Raw genomic sequence first — 24,972 nt, 5'->3', positions numbered from 1 at the left:
CACCATCCAGGACCTTCTTGCTGCAAGATAAAAGTGCTACCAACTGTGCCTCTCTGCAGCCCAACTTGCAAACATCAATAAAGTAAACCCAGGACGATAATGTTATGGTTTTGTTTAGTAAATTTTAATCATCTCAACTTAATTTAACAATGAAAATATATCTGGAAATACAAACCAAGAGGACATTGACTAAAGTAACACACAAAATTTTAGATTTGAAAAATATATCAGATTACTATTAACAATAAAATACTTTTTTTCACTGATATATTTTAAACAGTGAGGTAAACAGAGAAGTAAATTTGATTTGTAATAAAATAAAAATAAATAAATGTCCATTTATTATAATTACAAAGAACAAAAAAAGATATACATAATACACTATATGTAAAGAACAGTGTTGTGCCACAACTTGTCAAACAATTGTTTATATTACACATATCACACATCTCCATCATAGTGAGAAAGGTTAACATAAACTACCATTCTGGTTTAGGCCAAAATCATCTTGTGGGGAAAATGCTGCCATCTAGGGGAAGATGGATGTATTACAACAGAATTGTCTCCTTGATATTCTCCACACATAAAATCCTCCTCTCATTGACCCTGTGCTATTCTAAACATGTTTAACTTACACTGAAAATGTTTAACTTTGTTTACATGTCTTATTTTCTTTTCATTTGAACCCTGCGCGTCTTTTTCATCTTCTTTGGTTTTCCTTGTCCACCGATTCTCCCTCTTCAGTTGGGTCGTGTTTCTGATTCCTCGGTTCAATCTCAGCTCCATCACCTTTCCCAGGTCTTTCGTCTCCTTTCTCTGTGATTTCCTCTCCATCACTTTCTTTGCCTTTCAGACAGTCTGAGTCCTTCAGATCAAATTTATCACCCACCACCACTCTTTCAGTCTCATCCTTTGTGCTTTTAGTGCTCTCGCCGTCTCCTTCTTTGGCCACGTCGTTATCGCCATCATCTCCCTGCTTTCCCCCACGTTCCTCCTCTCCCTCTGCTTCCTCCCGCTCCCAGTCAGCTTCTCCTCCTACCCCGTCCTCTCTTCCCGACGCCCCCTCCCCACCTTCCTCATCAGGTGGAAGGTGAATGTCCAGCACGGCGACCTGCATCTCCAGCTGCTCCACTCTGGCCCTCATCTTCCTGTTGCTCGACTCCAGCTCCACCATGAGCCGGGCCAGTTTGGTCCGCAGGAGTTCCAGGCTGCTCTCCAGCCTCTCTACCTTCGTCTCAACCTTCTCAGCCGCCGCCTCCTCCACCTCGGCCCTCTCCTCCAACATCCCCATCTTGATAAGGATCTGCCGGCCTTTCTCCTCCAGGTGACGCTTGGCCGCAGGAAACTCAGACAGCACGTCGGTCAGGTCCTCCTTGGAAAGGCTGAACAGATCGGAGTGGCCGATGCTCTTGATGTTGGCAGTGCGACGGTTACCTGACTTGTTACCTTGGGGTGGAGAGGTGGGTGTGAGGGGGGGATCATCATTTCTTAAGGATTTAATATAATCCTGAAGTAGACAAGACCTTAAATGTTAATATTATTCATTCAGGATCCTCCAGAATTGTTTCTACAGTTGAAACCAGACATTTCACACTGAATGAAAATACACTAATATATTTTTACCTCACTCTCTGAAATTAAATCAGACCATACTTCACTTGTCTTAAGTTAGTAAGAAATACCAAAATTATTTCTGTTTACTAAATTCCAGAAAACTTTGCAAGGTTTTTTTTTTTTTTTTTTTTTTTTTGTAACTTTGCTTGAATTTAAAAGTGTACATACATTTGGTCTTGGGAACAATTTGTAGGCTTCCTTTTCATGACACCATGGCACCACCTACTGGTCAACTCGGGTAAAACCACCTGCCGACCACTCAATTAAAGACCAAATTCATGGAAGCACGCAGCGCCTCTGTCCTACCTTTGATGTTCAGGATGCTAATTTCTCCAAAGAAGTTCCCCGCACTCAGCACCGCAAACTCTGTCACGCCGTCATCTGCTACGACGGCGAGCTTCCCCTCTTTGATGATGTACATTTCATGGCCCACGTCTCCCTTCCTGCAGACATACTCTCCTGGGCTGAACACCTGCGAGACAAAAGGCCCGAGATACCAAGTATTTAATGCAACAGTGTGCAAGGGAGACAAGTTGATCGCTACTGGCGTTGCACAAATGCTGCAAAGACTCAATTCCTGTTGCTGCTGCTGTCTGAACGCTGGTGGACCTCAGTGTGCCACCGAACCCCCCTGACCTGAGCTGTGAGCTTCAGAACCAGCTCCTCCAGCAGACTTTTCTCACAGCTCTGGAAGATGGTGACTTTAGAAAGGGTCGGGAGGTGGACGCTGACGGCGATCTCTGTCCTCATGTGCAAGGGCAGCTGCTGCAGGATTTCTTTCTCCCGCATAATCTTCTTGTTGATGTGAAGATGCTGGTACCAGTTGTCGATGCGCTGTCGAAGCTCCTTGCTGATGTGGTGGCTGCGCAAGTATGCTTTCACCTGAAGGGGTGAAATAAAAGTTCGTCTTCCATGCACCGAGGCAAAAAATGTTTTTCGAGAGAATTAGGACAGTTCTGTGAGAACAATCAGCCTCATTTAGATTTCTTCAGATTTTTTTTTTTTTACTTACTAAATATTTTGAAAAACACATTTTAATATCAGCCACCCTGAATAGAATAAAAGGGAAATGCAGTTTTCAAATTGTTATATTTATAGGAATAATATTCTGGTCCACTTTTTCCTGTAGTTTTTTTTTTTTTTTAAATTTAGCCACAGAATGGGTTGCAAGACTTTGCAGTCTGATTAAGGTCATACCATAGCATATCAATTGGATTGAAGTACAGACTTTGACTATGCCACTTCAATGCCATTTGTTTGTTTTGTTCAGGCCATTGCTAGGTGGACTTACTGTTCCACTGTGGATCATTCTCCTGCTGCATAACCCAAGTTCTTTTGCTCGGTCAACCACTTCTGGAAAGGTTACCGCTTTTCCACGTTTTCTCCATTTTTGGATAATGATTCTCATTGCGGTTTGACAAAGTCTGACCATTGCCTTCTTATGTATTTCTGTTGAATTCTCATCTTTCAGTGGTCCATCTGGGCTTTCTTGCATTGAAGTGGATTTCTCCGGCGAAAGGAGAAGGATAAGTTGTGAATGATGATGCTGATTTTCTACGCTTTTTCAAGGATAGTTTGCCTGCAGTTTTAGTGATGGCAGGGGAGAAAGTGAACAATGTCATTCAGTCCTTGTTGGCTGCGGCTCCAAGTATTGAATTAATATTTGCAGCCATGTTGTTAACAGCCATCGGCACGCCTCTTTTTGCAGTGGAGGATGGTTGTTTCTACTGCAGGGTAAGATTTCACATCGTCAAACTGGCAAATTATAGAGATCACAGCTAAACATTAGTGATCGGGTAAAATTTTAAACTTCAACAGAGTTTACATTTCCAGGAAGCAGTCATTTCCCAATAGCCAAAGATCTCAACCCAATGTTTTTACAAAGGGCTGGATTTTGCAAGGCTAGTTTGCTAAAAATCTTAGAAAATAGTAGTATTTTACAGATTGACAGATGCCAATAACTCTATTTGACAAAGCAAAACTAAAACATAGGAACTCTGAAACTCACCAACTCGTGATTGGGGAAAAAGACGTTGTCTCTGTCCCTTAAGGTCGTGATGACATTCCCGACATTCCCGACAATCGACGCGAACACCAGCACGGTAATGAGCAGGTCTGCAATCATGAATAAATACTCCTCCCGGCTTGGCAGAGGGGTGTCTCCGACAGTGGTGAAAATCTGGGCTGAGAACCAGAAGCAGTAAAAGTACTGGCGCCGCATGGAGGCAAACATCGGGTCAGTGATGTTGGGGTAGACCCACGGATCGCTTCCGAAGCCGATGTAATTGGACAGAGCGAAGTAAAGACAGGCATTCCAGTGGATCAGCACAAAGATGTAGATCATGAGCTTTGTGATGCGGAAAGTGTTGGGGTAGGAGGTTCTTGTCTCCATCCGATCCAAGGCCTCGTTGAGCCGCGGGATACGGACCAGCCGGTTGATTCTCACCAAGGGGGTCTCAAACCCAAAGGCGAAGTAGAGGAAGTCAGTGGGCAGCAGGGAAACTAAGTCCCACATGAAATGTTTGGAGCGCAGGTAGCGCTTCCTGAGGCGAGTCAGGTCTTTGATGAGGATTCCTTGATCCAGGAAGCCTGCAGATGAGAGGAAAAGGAAGGATGAACTCGCCACATTTGCCCAGTTTTTGAAAGATGTCTACCTTGAGCGCGTGGATACAGGCAACGTCACTGCTGCAAATATCTGAGTGCTTTTCATGCAAGCCCGAATCACCAAAAAAAATGAACTTTGTTAGAAGAAATGGCAGTGAGACAAAAAGCAAAAAACAAAACAAAACAAAAAAGAATGAAAATGAGTAAACAATTTATTGCAACCACCATTACAATGAAATAGGCTGGTCATCAGCTGATCAAATATTTCAAAATTTATTGGTAACAATCCACGGCTGTGGTCAAAGTTCAGGTTCATTTCTCCTTGGATTGTTAATAAGCCGGTGAATTTGTGAAAAAGGCTCAGTCTGGTGCATCTCCGTCATCGTGAGTAACTGAGTTACTGAGTAACCTGGAGAAAATGTTGATGTTTCTTTTCATAACATTGTCGTGTGTTTGCATCGCCCTTATTACCCTCTACTTTACAGACAAGCCTGATTCCTCTGCTCAATCAAAAGGTGAGTATTTTATCATTTGAAAATAAGGTAATTTAGATGCAAGACAGTAGAGAAGGAACAAGAAGTTGTGGTGAAGCATTCAGAACTGAAAAAGCCAACATGAGGATTTGACTTTGGGACAATAAGACAAATTCTGCTGATTGCAAGAAAAGGAAAAATTATCACAATCAGGGAGCTCAATGTTACATTAGCAGCTGCAGTAAAACGGTTAATATACTTTACTGCTCGGGAGGCAAAAAGGGGCCTTGAAGCCAAGTTAAAACATCCATTTCTATGCAGAAGTTTAAAGCTAATTTGTAGGTCATCCTGCAACAAAGCAATAAAAAATGAAAGCTTAAAACAAAAGCAGAATGCATTAATCTACACTTAAATCAAATACAGAAAAAGGAACAAAGAGAAAACATGATATGAACACATTTGTCCAAATAAGTTCTGAAAGACTGATAAATTTCTGAATAAAAACATAACTCATTAACATGTAATGTGATGTAGAGGTTTAAATGCTAGCACATTTTTTTGCAAGGAATTTGGAGTTCTTATACTTAACTGTAATGAAGGGAAAAGTTGGAGAAGACAAAACCAAAGTAAAGAATTGAAAGAATCAACCCACTTGAACACGTCTGCTTTTCATAGCAGAACAGGAGAGAAAGTGCAAAACTTTTGGGTCAGAACAATAGTGGTTCTGTTTGCCCATTTTCTCAATTCAGATTTATTTATTTATTTTTTGTGAGATCAAAGTTTTCATTTATTTTTAGCAAATAAATGAAAGGGGTCATTCACACTTCCAAATATATACGACTTGTATGTGAACCGCAAACGAACTAAAAATGTACCGCATGCGCAGCAGATGGCGCAATAAACAACGTCACATATCATAGAGCTAGCTCAGTGTTTTGCCAACCGTCACAAAAATGAAGTAGTGCTCAGTGTTTGTGGAAGTAAACGTGGATGCAAATGTCTGACCGGAGCCATCACATCAACACCTTAATCCTGGTTATCGTCCACCATGGTTGTTTTTCTTGCGCATATCAGGGCGCAGAGTAGTGACATTTTGTCGTGTATCAATGACGTTACGTTCGGATGAACGCGACCAGGCCATACACACCGGGGTCTCGTTTAAAAAGATCAGACTCGTATCGGATTCAGGGCCACATATCCAAGTAGCCTGGGTTGCATTAAAAGTCTGTGTTGTTCAGACTATCATGAAAAGATCAGATAAAGGCCGTATTAAGGCAAATAAAATTTTTTAAAAAGTATTTGTGCCACTTCTGGCTGCAGTGTGAAAAGAGCCAAAGTGTCATTTGCTGACGAACACGATGAGACGAAAGGGATCTGTTGCATAGACATTTTTAATCTACTTCTTTTTCTTCTTTAGTTTTTTATTGGCGGATGGCAAGCAATCTAACTTAATATACTTCAAAATAAGAGCATGAATATGAGCTTCTAACTTATTAAGAGTCGATAACTATTACTCCAATATAAATGTTATTTCCTCAACTGAAAGTTTAAGAAACAGCCAGGTAAATGAATGCCTTAGCATTTATTTGGACAATTTTATTCAGGGGAAGGTAAGTGTGCTAAATGAAAAATTAGTGCATTAGCATATTATCTTTTTGGATTTAGAGTAATGTTCAAATAAAACAGACAAATTAATTAAGTAGTCTTTTTTTTTTTGTTTTGTGATAAAAGCCATGGCCAGTCTTACAGCAACAAGCCACCTCACAGTTTGGTCATTATTAGCACATACGTCATCCAGACTCCATGATGGAAGTAGATCACAGCTTATTATCACCTCCGGAATCTCCCTTTTTCTTATGCTGACCTTAATACAATGGAGCACATTTTATCCATTTGTCACATCATTTTTACTCAGCTGCAAAGTTATTAGTGCAGAAAATCTGCATCCTATTTTTAACATGGCTTTTACTATTTCAACAACTAAAATCAATCAAAATAAATGTTTGTAGTTCAGAGTAAAAATAATCCTCTTAATGTAACATAATGAATTTTTTAAAGCTTACAAATCAATGATGCTTCCTAAAGCTTCTCTCTGCTGCACTGCCAAACTTCAACATTTGTCTTTGATGTCCAGCGTGTGGAGGTCTGCAGGATTTGACTGGTGAGTCGGGCACCTTCACCAGCTGGAACTACCCCAGCAGCTACGACAATGGCATTAGCTGCACATGGAGCATCACTGTGGACCCTGATAAGGGGTCAGAGCCACTTGTCCCAGAAAATCCAAAAGAAAAAATGTTACAGCCAAGAAAATATGACACGGAATTAGGCCTGTCACAATAACAGATTTTGCTGAGCGATTAATTTGTCAAAAATTATTGCGATAAACGATAATATTGTTTGAAGACCTTTTTACACTGATTTAATGGAAATTACGTAATAATACATGCGATTTCCTGCCAAAGACAGATACACTTTACCGCTCTAATCTAAATCAAGGGTTTTCCCTGACTGGAAGCGTTAACACAGCCTGTTGAATGTGACAGGTAGCCAATCAGAAAGCGCGGATTCTCCTTGGGAGGAGTCGGAGCAAAATTTCTACTGCAGTTGATAAACCCAGTAACTTTTCAGCTGTTCTTCGTTAAAGTGACCTAAATAGATTATAATGATTTTCCTTCAGACAGGACTGACACTAGCCACATGCATTGTAGGTAGATTATAGTAAAGCATTGATTAATATCTGGTTTTAAAATTAGTTAACTGGACTTATTATTTTGTGCCCATTGTTGGACATCACACATTTCAATCAAACCGTTATACCTAGAATTTCTGTTGTCTAATGTGTGGTCTCTCAGGTTTTGAAAATGGGCCGACAATCGACCGACAGCTCTAAGATCGTGAAGGGCGTGCTGGGCATTACACTAAAGAAATGAGGAAGGGAGGGTTAGTGGAGAGCACCGGAGTTGAGTCTGTTTTCATTCAGTGTCATCAACAGAAAGAGAAAAAGGCCAGAAGAAATTACAAAGCCGATAATTGAAATGAGGTCGATAGTTTTAATTTATCCTGCGATTAATTGATTTATTGTTTATCGCGACAGGCCTAATTACAACTTGCACTTGTTACTGAACCAGGTTGGTTTTAGTGACTCGGGTTGCCCCAAGGATGCCCCATATAGTTTCGGGCTAAAAGCAACCCATAAAACATTTCCTACACTTTCTTCCCCAGAATCAAACATCATAGCTATTTTACGACCATCAAAGAACTTTGAGGTGACTCATTAATTGAATGTCCACAACATCATGGCATCTCGAGTGATTATGTGAAGCTGTAGCAAAGGGTTTATAGTTTGGGTCATGCAGAACGGATCTGATCGTTTCCATAACAATGAGCAGAAGCAAGACATTCCCCAGAACTATGACATCATCATCTATGACATGCGATTCTAGATCAAAGACAACTTGAGGTCATGAATGCTTGAGTTTCAAAACACCAGTTCATATCCAACCAACTCTTCGGACCTTACCACTGTTTTTTCGGAAGGCTTTTTCCAGTATGGCAGAAATTTTACTCGGCTTATTTTTTTCCCATCGTCACTACTGGAATGAAAAAATTGTGGGACAAGTTATTACCTGGTACAGAAGACAAAACAGATAGGTCTCAGGACAACAGCACTTCGTCTACCTATGATGTTTTTGATTATTTTCTTTTCACGCCTTCCTTGCCTTCCTCAACTGAGAAGCAAACTTCCCCGGCTGGGGAGGTTTGCTTCTCAGCTTATGATGAGATCGATTCTTTTCTTTTTGATCTATCTGCGCCTGAGAAGCAAACCTCCCCGCCTGGGGAGGTTTGCTTCTCAGACGCAAACCTCTTTTTTTATTCTTTTTTTTCTAATCAGTCCCCGACAGAGAATCAAACCTCCCCGACTGGGGAGGTTTGCATGTTTAGCAACAACAATACAGATTCTCTTTCTTTCGATTCTTCCCCGGCTGGGGAAGTTAGCTTTGAAGCAGAAAACGTCAAGTCTGAAGACTACGTATGGGGATCAATGTTCATATTATTATTTTATTTGCCTTTATTTGTTATTGCCTTGGTTATTATATATTATTATGGGTTTTTATTTTTTCTTTCTATTTTTGTCTTCTTTTTATTTTTGATTCTTTTCTTTTTGGAAAATTTGTAAATGAATTATGACAGAAAATGTGTTTTCTTACCTTGAAAACTACATATGGCGACCATTGATGTTAAAATTATTTTATTTGTGCTTATTTCGAGCTTTCTCACTCTTTATATACTAAGGTGGTTTTACCTTTTTTGCTTATCTTTTTGTCTTCTTTTTTAATTTTATCTTTATTGATTCTCAAGAAACTATCACTCAGACATGGTCTTAGGCATCTATATCACAAAATCAACTCTAACATTTGAAAGAAGGTGCACAAATAGACCATTGCCATATGACAGAAAAAAATCAAAAATGCAACTACATTCCTTGAGAAAGATTATAAGGTAAGGAGTAAAATTGAGTGTGAGAGAAGAAGTACAATTGTATAAATAATTATAGAATATTGCTATCTTAGGAGAATGGATTGTAGGAAAGGTTCAAACAAGTTTGATCTTCAGAAATGAAATCAGATCTTTTAGGTTTAACATAGTCTACCTAAATCTGCTACTACTTACTGAATGTTTCAGTCTTGTGATTGAGAGAGACTGTTATTTTTTCAATTATATACATGTTAAACGTTATGTCAATGCAGTCATCTAAGGTTGGTTCGTCCTGTGATAACCATTTTCTTGTAATGTTTTTCTTACTCGCTGCTAATAAAATAGTCATCAGATTTTTGTTACTTTTTGAAGCTTCTTGGGAAATTATCCCAAAATGCACGAGCTTGAACTCCAAAGGAATGTTCTGCTTAAAATATCTTTTAAGGCACTATTGATGTCTTTCCAATAATGTTTTATAATTGGGAAGTCCCAGAAGAAGTGGTGGAGCCAGAGGGGTGGCCGGGGTGGCATTTGCCACCCCCAACAGAGCCCTTGCCACCCCTACTGCCACCCCACTGGAAATGGTAATTTTAAAATATAATACTAGCTGATCTCGATCTGCTGGAGTAAGGCTGCATCTAAAAGTTGCAGGACGGTAGCTCTTGACCGTCCTGCAACTGATCTATCTGCGCCTGAGAAGCAAACCTCCCCGGCTGGGGAAGTTTGCTTCTCAGACGCAAACCTCTTTTTTTATTCTTTTTTTCCCAATCAGTCCCCGACAGAGAATAAAACCTCTCCGGCTGGGAAGGTTTGCATGTTTAGCAACAACAATACTGATTCTCTTTCTTTCGATTCTTCCCCTCATAACTATCAATTCGACGCTCAAAAGGAAGCTCTGAAAAATAACTGGCCGAGAATAGCCTGTATGTTTATGAAAAGATAACATTTATCTTTTGATAACGGTAAAGAAATACTGATATAGCGTCTATGGCAACAAACGTAAAACTAAATTACATTGTGCTTGTTTGGAGTGCCTGGATGCATTTAAAGTCTGTTTTTATGTTTGGTTTTTAGAGACCAAGAGTTGAAGTCAAATCAGAGCAATTGTATTTACCAGTATGCAGAGTGACAGTCATATCAGCAGCATACATGAGGTCTGACACATAGTCCAGCGTGAGCCACACAGGAAGATAGCTCAGACCGATCGCTGTGAAGCAGGTCCTGATGAAACAGAAACAACAGTATTTTGTCTAATAGGACGTCTGTTCATTACAAGTTATACCGTAGTGAATACATGATGCTGCTGTCATTTTACCTTAAAATGATGATTACCCAGTTGTAAACAATTGGCACGATCATCACTTGCAACCAGACATAATAGAAGTGATTTGCAGGATCGATGGCCCACTCTCTCCAGCTGAGAGGATCGTGAAGTGGAAGAAAGAAACAGACAGAAAGACTTACACGGCTCCACATCCATGACTCGAAGTGTACAATTGCAAAAAGAATCCTGCCTTCTGACATTTTCCACATCACAACTGCAAAGAGGAACGCATTCTTTCAGAATTGCACGAGACGAACCGACACAAAGTGATATTGTTGGAGGAAACGATTACAAGTGCTGAACTACTTTAGAGGCAAAGTTTTAAAAAGCGTGGCTTGCATTTTATATTCAACACCTTTTGTTCTAATACTCATAATTACAATCGAATGTAACTACTGGCTTTAAAAAGTCACCTAATCCACTTGGGTGAGAGATTATCTGTGATCATTTCAATCCATAATCCAAACAGGAAGTTTGGATTATGGATTGCTTCACACAAGTACGTCTTTGTTTCGGTTTTCTGCATACAGTGAAATAGAATGATGGGAAAAAATGTACAAACAGTCAAGAAAACTGAAAAACCCAAATGTATAGCAAAGCCAATGATTTCTGAGAGATTTGTAAATATATATATATATATATATATATATATATATATATATATATATATATATATATATATAGATATATATATATATATATATATATATATATATATATATATATATATATATATATCTATATATATATATAGATATATATATATATCTATATCTATATATATATATATATATATATATATAGATATATATATATATATATATATATATATATATATATATATATATATATATATATATATATATAACATCTGTCTAATTTAAATAATGATCCCTCTACAGTGTTATTGATATAAAAAATCTGCCATAGCCACTCAAGAGTATCAACACAGTTTATTTCTAACTGACTAATTGCAGGAGTTTATGCTGCACCCAAGATAATTATATTTATAGAACATGATTCATCATCAAAATGCCTTTCAGAACAGTAGATATTGTGTAAACATTTCAGTAGACTTCATTCATTCAAAACAGATGAAACCTGAATATACACTAAAATAATGACAAACTTTAAGTAAGAGCCAAATATTTTTTTTTCATGTCAAGTCATATTACCAATTACTCACTTGAAGTTAAATCTCATGCCCCAAAAGGGCTTCTTTTTCTCTCCATCCTTGCCTCCATCTTCGGTGTCCTCAGTCATTTTTTGTCCGTGATGCCACCTGAGCAGCGAACGCCACCGGTTCGTCCTGACGCTGACGTTACCTAAATTGTCCATTATCGGAACTAGCTTCTTACTACTTTCGCTTCAAACATAGGTGTTTCTCAGGTGCTCAGAGGTGGACGCTTTGCATCCGGCAGAAATGTTTACTGCTGACCTGATAACAAACTGCCTGCGCAGGGCCTAGCGATGCCCGTCTCTATGGCAGGAAACAACAACAGATGTCATAGGTACTCAGGGAATTCTTTCCTCCCCATAGAATAGAAAGCCAGGTGGGTCTTTGTCTCTTCTCTCTCAGCACCAAAGACACCGAGTGTGGCATAGAGGTAAACCTACATGCCCCAAAATATACTCATCAGGAGCTACTACTGGCAGGTGAAAGGGCATAACACGGATCATTTCTTCATCAAGAAACATTTTGTATGCGTCTAAGAAACAAGAGCTAGAGGAGTTGGTCATAATTATGCCCGATCCATACATCGGACAAAATTTAAAACGAGGCAATTGGGGTGAGAGCGGGTCAATCAACGTCGGAAAGTTTCACAAACGGAAATTGGTATTTTATTTGTAATTTTTGTGGTTTTATGATGTAAAGCACTTTGAACTGCCGTGTTGGTGAAGAAAATTTGATTTTTTTGATAATTAGAAGAGGTTTTATGGAAGTAGCAGTTCAAAATATCTGAACAATCACTCATAGACGGCTGATGTAAAAAAAATATAGATACAAGGGGTTCTTAAAGTCAAGCCAAAACGTCCAACAAAATATCAACGAGGAAACTAGGCAATTTTTTTATGACTTGCTTCATCTAAGCCGTCTACTTGCACTCTAATGTGCAAAATAATCAAAAAGAGGAAAAGAAAGAAAAAGCAAACCTTGTGGAGGTCTTGGCTGAAGGTGCATCAGTAAAACAAGTCCTGTCCACATGGGCTGAAATACCACTCAGTCACTAAGAAACCATTACTCTAAAAGCAACATAAACACCACAGATAACACTTTGCAAATGCATACAAAAAAAAAAAAGACCTTCATAGCTGGTTACAAGATTAAACTAGAGTTGAATGGTTTGACCACAACAAGCATTCTGACATTAGAGGAAAAGGGCGAAATTTAACCCTCTCAGGCTCAAATTACTTGCAAAGACTAGCAAAGTAGCATTTAGCTGTTGCAAATCTGCAACATCTACCTGGAGAGGGTTAAAACAAAAGAGCACTAACCGAATTGTGAAGTAACGGGAGTCAGCAACGTACTGTGCCACAGGAGGAGTTGGTGCACTTCACAACCTGGGAAATCTATGAAGGCTCATAGAAATCCTGAAGCAACATGTCAAGCCATGAGCAATGATGCCAGAGACTGGTCGAAAATGAGTCCTCCAAATTAATAATGGCCCTAATTCCAGTGAGAAATCAACAAACTCAGTGTTTTGCAGTAATCGTCACAAAGCCCCAATTTTAGTCTAATTAAAAACAAACAAACAAAAAAAATCATTAGAGTTGAAAAGTGGTGTCTGAGCAAAAAAATGTCTGGCAGGTGTTGTGGATCAACACAGATGCCTAAAATGTTTGACCCAAATCACACGTTTTAAATGCAGTTCTACAAAGAACTATAGTGAAATGCATATGAATGTCTGAAGGAAACTAAAACTAAATCGGAAAAACTCTCTCCTTGATTATTCTGGCACTTAGCAAAGATAAATTATGCCTCTAATCCTGGCTGATCTTAAATGAAGAAAATGTAGCTCACAATTTCTTTCTCTGAGCTTTAATTTTAGATGTTTAAGGAAAGTAAAATACCATGCAGTCATGCAAAACGATCTTCTTTTTAGTTTTGCATGACTACCAGTAATCTTAGTCAGGTTAACTGTATGCAAATATAGCTGCTGACATCTTGAATATCATTTCCAAGGAGTGTGGCAGGATTCACTACTGAAAGTCTGGGATGGATGGAAATACCAGCTGCTTCAGACAGAGTTGGAAAGCCTCCACTTATGAAAAATTACAGGTATGTAAATTGTGCTTAAAAGAGGGTGTGCCCAAACTACAAATAGGTTCTGCTGAGAAAAACGTTTTTCAGAGAGGAAATGTTTGTCAATCTAGTGCCCATGATGTTGCTCATTTGCTTCTTTTGTTAAAAAACAGAACAAAACCAAAACCCCCCAAAAGAACCGTATTTGTTTGCTTCCAAACAAATATGGAAGCAAAAGCTGCCACCAGAGCAAAAGACAAACATAGTTTTTTTTATGTTTAGGTATGAAAAATTCATGGACGCTAATAACACGCATTTCATATTGTGAACATGATATTTTCATTTACTTGCTTTTTTTTTTTTCAAAATATCAGATCTGCACAAGAAATTAAAGTGTACCAATAAGTTCAGTGTTTTTGGAAACCTAGCCATTATAAAATACAATTTACGCAAAAAAGGATCAAAGGAGAGAATGAAAGGGATGCTAATTTGTGAGTTGGCATAAACAAACGTTATTTGGACAAAAAATAAAAAAATTAATGAACCAAAACAAATTCACGCTGGTCATCTGAACTGAGTTCATGATTAATAACTTTATCCTGACCAAACTGCATTTAGATCAAGTTTATGTTAAAGCTGAACTGCAGCAACACCAGACACACCGTAAATTGCTGTGTTTGGAAGTAGCAACCCTTGCTTCCTGTATGTCCACACTACAAAATGATCAGTTTTCTTTTCCTAGAGTGGCAGCATTGCACCTCCATAATGTCACAAATGTTAGTACATGGTGTACATTTGTCGGAACCCGCTGGGATTTTTGCCCCTCCACGCCCTCCATACCATGCAGCTGTGAGCAGCGTCGCTGTGACTCAGTGAAGCCGCGTGGGAGGAGCTAAAGTAAGATGGCCGCGGGAGAGGGGAGAGTGTTTGAGAAATCATCAAATGGGATGTTTATCTGCCTCTAACAGGATGCACAGCTGCCCCGGGGAAGGAGTGGTTAATCCGTTAGCGTCGCCGGGTCGGTGTGGAGCAGCTCGCCGGTCGTCTCTGCGCTGCGTTTGTGTCCGTCAGCCGTTCGTTGCCCTGACATTGTGGAATTCATCAACAGCTAACGCCTAGCTGTTAGCTGCTAGGCGTTAGCGGCTAAACTACCCGAGGAAACCTGCTCCTCTTCAACAGCTGCCGAGGCAAGGTGCGCATTCTTGGTGTTGCTCTCTTAATTTATGCTTGTCGGTCGGGTATGTTCAACACGGGGCTTTTTGGGATGGAATAAGTAGACTTTTTACAGTGTAAACTAGGTCGCGACATCGTTTGGAAATTGAATTGCATCAATTGTTGTTTTCCGTCGTCGCCCGGTGAGACGCCTCTGCGGGCTGGTTAAACCCAAATGCAGAACGGCGAGCCTAAAATAAAATTGATACCAAAATGAAAGTGTTAATCAGAAAGGCGGCGTTCGGTTTCTGTTAAAGGCAGTGACTGAAACGAACATAGGATGTAAAAGCATTAGGAAAGATTCGACCTTTGAACTCCTGCCTCCTCGGTTTAATTCCTCTGCTTGTTATCTGTAAACGGTAAACCGTTCTACAGTCTGTCAGCTCACCTGATAAAACCCACGGTGAATCAGAGTGAAGCGGACTTTACTTGGGTTTTTATGTCTCTCATAAAAATATATACAACCACTGTAAAAAGAAAGTAAAGAATTCATTTTCTGAGACTTCTCAGTCTCTGCCCAAAAATCTGCCTAGTATTACTCCTTTTATGCTTTTGGTCTCCGTCAAGTATGAGACCTGCCTTGCTCATAAAAGTGTGATTGTTGTAGTCCTAGCTGACGTATAATTCAGTCTTGACAGATAAATAGTGCATGAAATTGCAAACACTGTTGAGAAGATCTTATCTGTACATGCATGTATAGGTTTACCTCTAGTGGTTTATTTGGCCACTTTTTAAAAAATTCTTATCTGATGTTTAGATAACAATGTTTGCACATGTCACCCTTTGAGGAACTGAAAATGTGTAGAAAGTATTTCTCACGGCTGTACTGTTGAATGTCTATAGCAGGCCGATGATGCGCGTCTGCCTTTTGCCTCTGATTAGATATAGTGATGGTATTGATTGCAACATTTACCCAACATTTTCCTGTCTGCCGTCTTTCTCTACAGCGGTTGGCATCCAAGCTTCACTTTCGCACACCAATACTGCGATGGCGTATTTTTTGTTGTTGTTTGTAAGGCAACGTTAAAAGCAGCTGTCAAATTTTGTTTTTGGATCATTTTGGAGGAAGTGTGTTGGTACAGTCAGCTGCCATATGTGCTAAACTGCAATTTAGATAAACTTGTTAACAAATAAAATGTTCCTCCTAAATGGTTAAATTAATTGAAATGGTATCTGTTGGTATCTTTTCAGTCACAACAGACTCTGAGGCTATCTGTGAAGACTGGTAGAGATTAGCGGTACAAAATAGGGATGCGCATATGAAAATTTGGCCCAGTGTCAATAATCGATACTAATATATCTCTCATGGCCAATAACCGATATTTACCGATATTATTACATTTCACTACCCTTTCGAAACCTTGACAGAAAGCAATACAACGCTGACTTCATCACTGGTTCTCCCCACGATCCTGCACTGCAACACATGACCAACTTTCTTCAATTACAAAGGCATCAAAATAAATATTTTTGTTGGCTCAGTTTTATTTATTGGACCAATACCATCATGTTATATGATATCGAACGATGCCAATGTTGGTGACGATTATATCGTGTATCATGGTCTTTTACCAAAGACAAAAGAGAAATCCTACAACAGCTACTGATGACACTCAAGTTTTTGTTTACATTTGGTGAAGAAGGAAGTTGCGCTCAGTCTCTTTTTCAGAGGTTTTCATGTTGCTTCCTTCAGTGGTTCTTGGTGCAGCGCCACCACGGGCGAGGGTGTGAACTGGGTTTTCAATTAGTTTGGCTCATCTGATACAGTGCAGTGTGAAAGCGAACCGCACCATCTGAACATCCAACACATGTTGAACTTTTGGTTCTCAATTGAACCAAGTCTACCAGACAACCAGATGTGAAAAAACCCTGAAGGTTACTGGTTAAACTGGAGCCTGTTTCAGTTTGACCACTGTGTGAAATCACAGCAACTCTGGAAAAACAAACAACACTTCTTGCTCCACTTTTAGCCTGTCTTAAGAGTTTGACAGGCTAAAAGGTGAGCTTGATCACTGATATTTGGCTCAGGTCTTTAGAAACGCCGCCTCCCTTCAGCGGTATCTGCAGTTGCACTTTGAACTCGTTTTATGAGTGCTGTTATGATGCCGTGTGACCTGAGATTTAAAGACACTTTAAATTTCCGTGTGTGCTGCAGTGCTGAAATCTGCATGTCGAGCTCAGGCTATTTTTGTTCAAAGTTCTTCAGGTTTTCTGACTGAATTTACAAAAATATGGAGGACAAATTTTAGTCAAACTGTGTTTTTTTGTGTGTGTGTGTTTTTCCTCCATTCATATCCTTAGGTCTCTGTACGAACTCACACGCTCACCTTATTAAAATAAGGAGTGGTAAATCATCAAACGGAAAACCAAAAGGGTAAACAGTGACCTGGCTTCCTTTCAGAACCGCTTGTGTGTAGCTTTTGAGAGAAAATAAAGAAAACTCTGGATGGAGGTTTTCTTTTTTTGTGTGTGTGTCTGAGCCCAAGTGGAAATCATGAGTCATTTATCCATGTCATGTGGAAATGAGGAGCATGTTACAAATCTTTGTAATGATGGCATTTCTTATTGAAACACCAAGCATATTATCTTACTGACTCATTAGGGCGGTTTCCTATAAGGGATCTTTTTGTTCAAACACAAGTAAAATGGGTTCCTAAATGTACAATTTGATGGAGTAAGAATGTTTTTTTTTAGTATATTCAGTCCTCTTCAACTTTTTAAAATGTCACGTTACAGCCACAAACTTCAGTGTTTTTTTTTGTGATAGTCCAGCACAGCATCATGCATAATTGTGAAGCCAAAGGACATGATTTTCACAAGTTTGAACTAATGAAAAATGTTAAACTTGTTTGTGTTTTGCCCCTTTTACGATGATATTCCAGCATAAAGTCAAGTGCAACCAAATGTTCATGTAAGTTTGGTTTGTGATGTTCCAGAAGCACCATTGTGGTCAGTGTGATATTTGACTACTAAATGTGCAACTATCCATCGATCATCAGTATCAGTCTGTTTGGGGGAGTGAAGGGAGTCAGACCCGACTCGGTGCAACTTTGTGGACTTTTCTCCTCTGCTCACGAAGAAGTCCGGGACAATAATCTGTTTCTTGTTCTTTTAATTCTGCTTAATAGACTTAGTAAAAGAAGGTTTTTAAATCAATATTTGCCGTGAACGTAGCTGATAAAGCCTCTTAAGTTGCTGTGAAGCGCTTTGTGCTTACATCGCCTTGACGTCACTGTGACTAGTCGACGTCGACTCTCCTTTTATCATGTTGTAGTCGAACTTAAAAAATATGAAGTCGTTTAACCCCTAAGGTAAACAGCAGCAAAACAATTACAAGGACTGAAGTCGAGTTGGGGCAACAGTAATCTTAAACATGGAGCCAGAGCTTATTACAATAATTTAGATCGGTGCGTATTCATATGTTAGAATGGACTAGTCAAAGTCCATAACTAAAACCAGTTCAATATTTATCTTGCACTTTAAAAAAAAAAATCTAAATGTCTTTTTGATACTCTGACTGAGCCTGAGCAGTCAAATTGAATGAAAGAATGGTCAATCTTTGTTTCAAAAAATTACAATCCTGCATCATTTTTCTTCCACTTCTGTCTTCCTTTTTTCTTTTTCCCAACATCTGTGTTCATCTTTTGCTTCATTTTCTCTTGTTCACACAGATGTCTGAGCTGCCGGTATGCGCATGACTGATGAGTTATAGACAGAAACGACGGCTTGACGAGAACTATAGCCTGTTATGTTTTTTCTGCTCACTTTGAAATGAACACTTTTTATATATAGTTGCAAAGGGAAATGCTTCACAAGTTGATAGCGGTGATAACAAATCTACACCAAGTCACATCAGTAGCTTCTTGTAAAAAGTGCATGTAAAAGTGTCATCTTTTTCCAGAAAAGTGCAAAATTTGTGGGAAGGACTTTGTCATTTTGACTATTTATCGAGGGAGGGATTGTAAGTGCTAGAGCTTACATTTTCTGTTCAGCAAGTTTCCAGTTAATGTGTCACTGATAGGAAGATTGTGGTTAAATTTGTATGAACTAAACTGACTTTCTTATATCTGGAAATCGCTGCTTTTTTTAGTTCTACTTGCTTTTGATTTATAGTTAAACTTGTTACTCTTTGAACAACTAAACTTTGAAAATACAACACAAATTTGGTATCCAACGTTATAGATTTGCCTTTTACACTTAACATGTATTGATTATTAAATGTAAAGTTGTGGAATATATATCACATTTTATATATATATATCACATTTTCTTTTTAGTTGTAAGCTTGTGAAAAGAAAGGATGCAACAATATGAACGAGTTTGACGCTGAAAGCATGAACTCTTGTTTATTTGCTTGCTTCTCCTCCCAGTTTCCACAGTAAACAGGAGTTTTCTTTACTAGAAAACAGTTTCCCTGGTAACGGCATACTGCAGAGGCTTACTTATATTTGTTGGGGAGGGAAAAAAACTGGCGATCTTTGGCACAAGTAATTTTTCTGCATCCTTGAATAGTTTTTTTCTTTTCCTTCTAATAGGCGGCTTGCAAGAGATCTGACAATATAGATATTAGGGCATTTATTTTCTTAGGTTTTTTTGCAGAGAAATTAATTTGCGATGGACTAAATCTTATTCTGTTGACATCCTTTGTTCCAGTTTTTGCAGATATGTAATGCAGCAATGTGTGCAAAGATAGAATTTTCAGTTGTAGTTAAGAACAAATTGTTAATTACCCTCGTTATGGTGGTTTTTATGTTCATCATCAATTTGTGGTAGAGACAAGCTGTAGATTTAAAGTAAGGAGTCGTTTATCTGTTTGTCTTCACAGAGAGGTGTACCCGTCCTGACCGGCTATGGAGTGGTGTTGGCTTCAGACTGGATGACAGCGTCCACAGGAAGGACAAGAAAGCAACGTTTCTAAATCAGCAACACCCTTCCCTTTGGAGTCGGCTGATCGGCAGTGACAGCTCGTTCAAGCATCGTCCTTTTTCTCTGATTGGGATCCCCTACCTTCCCCGTCCCTCTTCCCTCTTCCCTTCTTTTTTTCTTTATTTTCACCCATATCTTCTCCTTTAGTTCCCCCCCTGAGCTCTTGAGCTTTCTGTCCTGGGCGCTTTTGTGTCTGGACTCAGAAGTTCCCTTTTCACTTTTTTTTGTTTTGTTGTTTTGTTTTGTTTTGTTTCCCCCCCTTCCCTCCCTGGTGTTTGAGTCTGTGAGACCTTTCACCTGCCTCCCGCTGGGTTCGGAATGAGCTGGCTTAGCAGGTTGAACCCACGGTCCGGCCGCAGCGCCGTCGCCTCCGCCGCCCCCTCCAGCCCGTGCACTGCCGACCCGGAGACCTGCCTGATGGTGTTTGAGAACCACTGGAGACAGGTGCGCTGAAGACGCTGCTTGCTTTGTGACGCCATACACTCACAGTTCTGTTTATTTACTTTGGTGGAAGTCGTTTTTGAGATACAAGTCAAAAATGAACCCAGATCGAACCTAATTAGGGGAATATACTTTGTGAAAAGAAAAGATTGGCTTTCTGTTATTGATGGTTGCAGCCATGGTTGTTACTCAGCTAATTTATGCGCTAAATCTACCTAATTGGGGAAAAAATGTTTTTATTACTAATGATCTGGGTCACATCAGAAGTAGTAGGTTTGAAAATAGATAATAAAACAATGAAGTCCAAATAAAATGTTTACAAAAACGTATTGTACATTTTCAAGGATTTGCTTGTTTAAATAAAATTCAATAAACTCTTATTTAAATGAGTAGGACTTTAACGATTTAATTTGATCAATTAATTACAGATGCTGCAATTAACTAGATGTAATTTATGGTGGAACTTAGTTAGCACTTGCTAAGTTCCACCATTAGTTTGCTTAGGCATAGGCCAGTGTGATGTTGTCACTGTATGATAATCTTGAGTACAAACACTAATCCCAGGGCAACACAGACACTGAATTTAGTTCTTGTTTTCAATTCCCTGTTGCTCACAGTTAGATGTTGCCACTCTGCTATTGTATTTATAGAGCAACAACTATAACAAGCTTATATTATCCGTTTAATTAATTAGAGTGCGTGTTTGCTCATACCTCTAGCTACTGACACTGTTGGTCTATTTGTATAGCTCATTTTACAGTCTGTCGGTGCTTTCATGGAGCTAACCAATAAGGAAGTGTAGATTTGAACAATTTTAACACTTTAGATGGCTAGTGCTAACATAAGGAGCCAAACTGGCTCATGTTCAGTCCCTGGGTAAAAAGCGTTACGGCTTCCACAGCGCTGCCTCTTCCTAATGGGCTAAATGCCTTTGAGGCAGCATTAGACTATTTTGTTGGATGTTTGCTCTTTCAACTGGACCCTCAACAGGATGCTTTTTTTATTCAAGAAAAAAATTATTTCCAGAAGAAGTGGCTGTGGTGCTGTTGTTGCAAATTTCTAAACGTAATCTCTTCTCCCTCCGACATGACATGACGTGAGCAGCGGTTATGTCGAGAAGACAATAAGTAGATGTTGGTTGTGTGGGCGAACATCTGCCCTGTTTTGTGTGTTTGCTTGCTGGTTGTGTGTTAACTCATCTCGGTTTCTGCACATGTGCAGCTTCACCACTGGCGCAGTTGTTCCGACTCATTGTGTTGGCTAACCAAGCCCTGGTCATTGTGTCGACTCATGGTGACTGCACATCACACTTGTTTGTGATAAAGTTGTGAAACGTCTTGTTATATTTCACACTTCAAAAGTTGCTTTATTGTCTATCTTAGAGTAACGGTGTCAGACTGCTGTTAAATACATCTAATAATATGTATTACTAATGTAATCCATTACCATCCAAAAATACCAGTAGCTTCCTGACAGCACTCGCAAGTAAACACAGCCTCAAACTTTTAGGATATTAACTAGAACATTTAAAAACCTTAGTATATGTTGATACCAGTTCTTTTTAGCTCACTGAAAGGACTTTAGTATCAAAATCCTGATCAAAAGACTTTCATTTTAAAATGCTGACTGTGTTCTCCAATCCAGAGATTCTCAATCCCGGTCATTAACCCCATGTCCTGGATGTTTTAATAGGTGATTAACAGACTTTTGTTGCACCTGACACCATCCTAAGGAGTCAATACGGTCATTTGTGCTGGAGCAGAGATTCATATAAAATATGGCAGACTGTGGGTCCTTTGGGACAGAATTAAGGACCAACATTAAGCTCTAATGGGATATGAGTTGCATTCGAGTCGGAGGAAATGTGTTGAAGGCAGCAATTCACCTTATTATTCGGTGGTTCAGTTTGGCCTTGACTGCAGCTGTCCTTGGTTTTGTTGGTGTGTCTGTCCCATTTCCTTCTATCTTCAGAAACTGAAAGGCCTAACTGTTCGGCAGTCAACTTCTCAGTTTAATAATAATCTTGTTCTTTACCTTGATTTTTGCCCACATTAAAGCTATTCACTCAGTTTAAGTGTACTGGACTGAGTCTAAACATACAGACTAGTGAAAATACTTCCACATTTTGCAAATTTCTTCATGTTACATGTTTTGTAGTTGCATATTTATGTGATTTTTGAACTTGGAGTAATCCAAGAGCTGGTATGTCTTAAAAAAAGAATTTTAAAGATACAAAGAGCTTTATAAGGATATCATCCTTGTAACGTAATTTTTTTTTTTCTTCTTCAGGTCTCTTGGGTTTTGGATCAGCGAGAAACGTCATCCTCCAGCGATGACCTGACTGCGGTGCGAAACAACACCGACCAGATGTTGTGTCTGCTGGCGGAAGAGCGTCCCGCCGAGAGCTCAGAGGGCGGCTCTTGCGTGACGCTCATGGGCCCCATCCTTGAGCTGGTCGTCACGGAGAACATCCTGGAGCGCCTGGTTCAATGGCACCTCTGGCGCGGCCTGGACCCGGACAGCCAGGGGGCCCTGCTCAAACTGTTCGAGATGCTCATCGGCCAGTCCCAGCAGCCTCTGCTGCAGCACACGGCTGTTCTCCACCCCCTGCTGAGGCTGCTGGGAGCATGCGCCGACCCAGAACTCGGCTGTCCCCCGGCCTTGGAGAACAGCCTAGTACTGCTGCTTAATCAGGTACACACAAAGAAATAAATCGTTGGGATACTTCATAACTGTGTTTGAGTTTTTTTGGTTGTTCAAATTAAAGTGTTTTACCTCAGTTTGGGTTTCTGCAGCTTCTAAAAATAGATCAAGTGCTTAAAAAACACACACACAGCTGTTTTTTGGCAATAAGTTTTTTTTGGGCATCTGGAAAATGAGCCTTTTCAAAAACCCTCCTGAATGTATTGTCACAAATCAGCCGGCTCTGTCCCTCACTCAACAAAGCCCAACTCATCACCGAGCAACCCAAGCAGAGCTCCAGCATGTGTCGTCGGCTGGTTTTACAGCTGTATGTGGCGTACAACAGCTGCTAGAAAATACAAGAGCTTTGCTGTTGACTTACCGTCCAGAAACCTCTTGCTGCAGGAGGCTCTACTGATGCTTTTCAAAGCTGTTGAGTTGTATAATTTCACATGTGTTCGCAGCTATTTTCACCTGCGAGTGTAAACATTGAGTTGAGAGGCGTGGCTTATGTCTGTTTAAAGTGACAAGAACCCTAAAACATCTTCTGAAAGGAGATGCAGACTGAAATGTCACAACCCAAGAATGATTTTTTCTAAAAATTGTAATCATGTGTAAGTAACCCATAGACCGATATTAACGTCCCCAAAGAAGCATAATTGGTCATCTATAATATTTCATTCTTGTTAAATGCTTGCTTTGAACTTCATTGAAACCTTTGTTTTTTAATATTTTTTTTACTGTTTTGAATCCACTTCAGGTTTGCGTGTCCATGGCCCGGCAGCCGGTGGTCCTGGAGATGCTGTTCCAGGCTGCGCCGGTCCAACAGGGCTCCACCAACCTGCTGATCTTCTCTCTCCTCGCGCCGTTCATCCACCGGGACGGAGCCATTGGCCAGCAGGCCCGAGACGCACTGCTGCTGGTGATGGCGGCCTCGGCCAGTCACCAGGCAGTGGCGAGATACATCGCCGAAAACTCCTATTTCTGCCCGGTAAATCTCACCATCATTGGTTTTTGTTTGAGTGTTTCAAAAAAACAAAACAAAACATTTAGGAAGATTAAAGCTTGATATCAAAATTCTTATATGGAGGATGTTTGTAATTTTATGGATGATTTCAAACTGACTGGCAATATCTTTTTTGGTTTTGCTATGTAATACAGCGTCATCCTGATAGACACAGATCCAAGGGCCATTTTGACTTCTTGCGTCAAAGTGATATATAGAGAAACTGACCTCCTCTTATTAATATAGCAGCTGAGTACAGCTCAAAAAGCGGGACCCTTGCTTGCTGTCCGACTCTCGCTCTTCAGAAAGAGGATGTGGGCTCTGGAACTCTAATGCATTAGTGATGGTGCGTGATAATGGCTGCAGAAGAAGATGACTATGCACTCTGACAGATCAGCCACCCTTATCTATATCCTATCACGTAGTTTCCTGTGACCATCTCACAAAATAGTCTCTACACTCAAGGAAACGCTTGCATGTTAGGAGGAATATATCATAAAAGGGATCCTTATGACATGCATGTGGGTTTATTGTATTTTTGTTTGATTTTTGTCAGTCTTTTTCAGGGAACTCTTCAGTTTTTCTAGTGTTTTTGGATAAGAAATCACTTTAGGAGATGTCACTATTTTGGAGTTTACCATTAAAAAAAGGCAGATTCAGTTGATATATTATTAAAATATTTACTTTTTTTTAAAAATCAGCTAACAAAAAATCTTCACATCTTCTTGCAATTCCCTTTAGCTGCCACCAGATGAGAATAAAGAGTTGCTAAAGACTTAATGATTTCTTTTTTTCCAGTGAGATTTTGCATGTTTCCATTTCAGGGCATTTGGTAAGCCACTGTGAGATAAACCTTTCTGTAGAATCAAAACAGTGTGGTGCTTTTATGTGCGATTGAGAGGATTGGTGACTACTTCCATCTTTTGACTCTTTCTGTGCACGTCGGCTGCTTCTGCTCACTGTCCTTCCA

The 24,972-nt window shown here is 39.6% G+C and overlaps 2 protein-coding genes across 4 annotated transcripts in view; one reads left to right on the top strand and one right to left on the bottom strand.

Moving 5' to 3' along the window:
- Positions 1-412: 412 nt before the first annotated feature.
- Positions 413-11,787, bottom strand: cnga4 (cyclic nucleotide gated channel subunit alpha 4). The gene is made up of 7 exons (XM_055032008.1): positions 11,678-11,787; positions 10,483-10,584; positions 10,282-10,388; positions 3,623-4,203; positions 2,251-2,496; positions 1,921-2,086; positions 413-1,446 (listed from the first exon to the last, which is right to left on the bottom strand). Exons 1-7 carry the CDS (start codon positions 11,752-11,754, stop codon positions 701-703), a joined length of 2,025 nt encoding a protein of 674 aa, XP_054887983.1. The 5' UTR covers positions 11,755-11,787; the 3' UTR covers positions 413-700.
- Positions 11,788-13,611: 1,824 nt separating this feature from the next.
- Positions 13,612-24,972, top strand: part of fhip1b (FHF complex subunit HOOK interacting protein 1B) — a 24,840-nt gene continuing 13,479 nt past the window's right edge. The window contains exons 1-5 of one of the 3 annotated variants that reach the window (XM_055031739.1): positions 13,612-13,771; positions 14,704-14,927; positions 19,773-20,317; positions 22,604-23,008; positions 23,757-23,987. In XM_055031739.1, coding sequence (XP_054887714.1) covers positions 20,192-20,317; positions 22,604-23,008; positions 23,757-23,987 — 762 coding nt within the window. In that variant the 5' untranslated portion in view covers positions 13,612-13,771; positions 14,704-14,927; positions 19,773-20,191. The other 2 variants (XM_055031738.1, XM_055031737.1) reach the window with 2 other exon arrangements.

This window comes from Poeciliopsis prolifica, unplaced genomic scaffold (genome assembly GCF_027474105.1).
Source record: "Poeciliopsis prolifica strain line A6 unplaced genomic scaffold, Auburn_PproV2 SCAFFOLD007, whole genome shotgun sequence".
NCBI lineage: Eukaryota > Metazoa > Chordata > Actinopteri > Cyprinodontiformes > Poeciliidae > Poeciliopsis > Poeciliopsis prolifica.
Note: the sequence above shows the minus strand (reverse complement) of the source record. Positions and strands in the feature narration are given on the sequence as shown.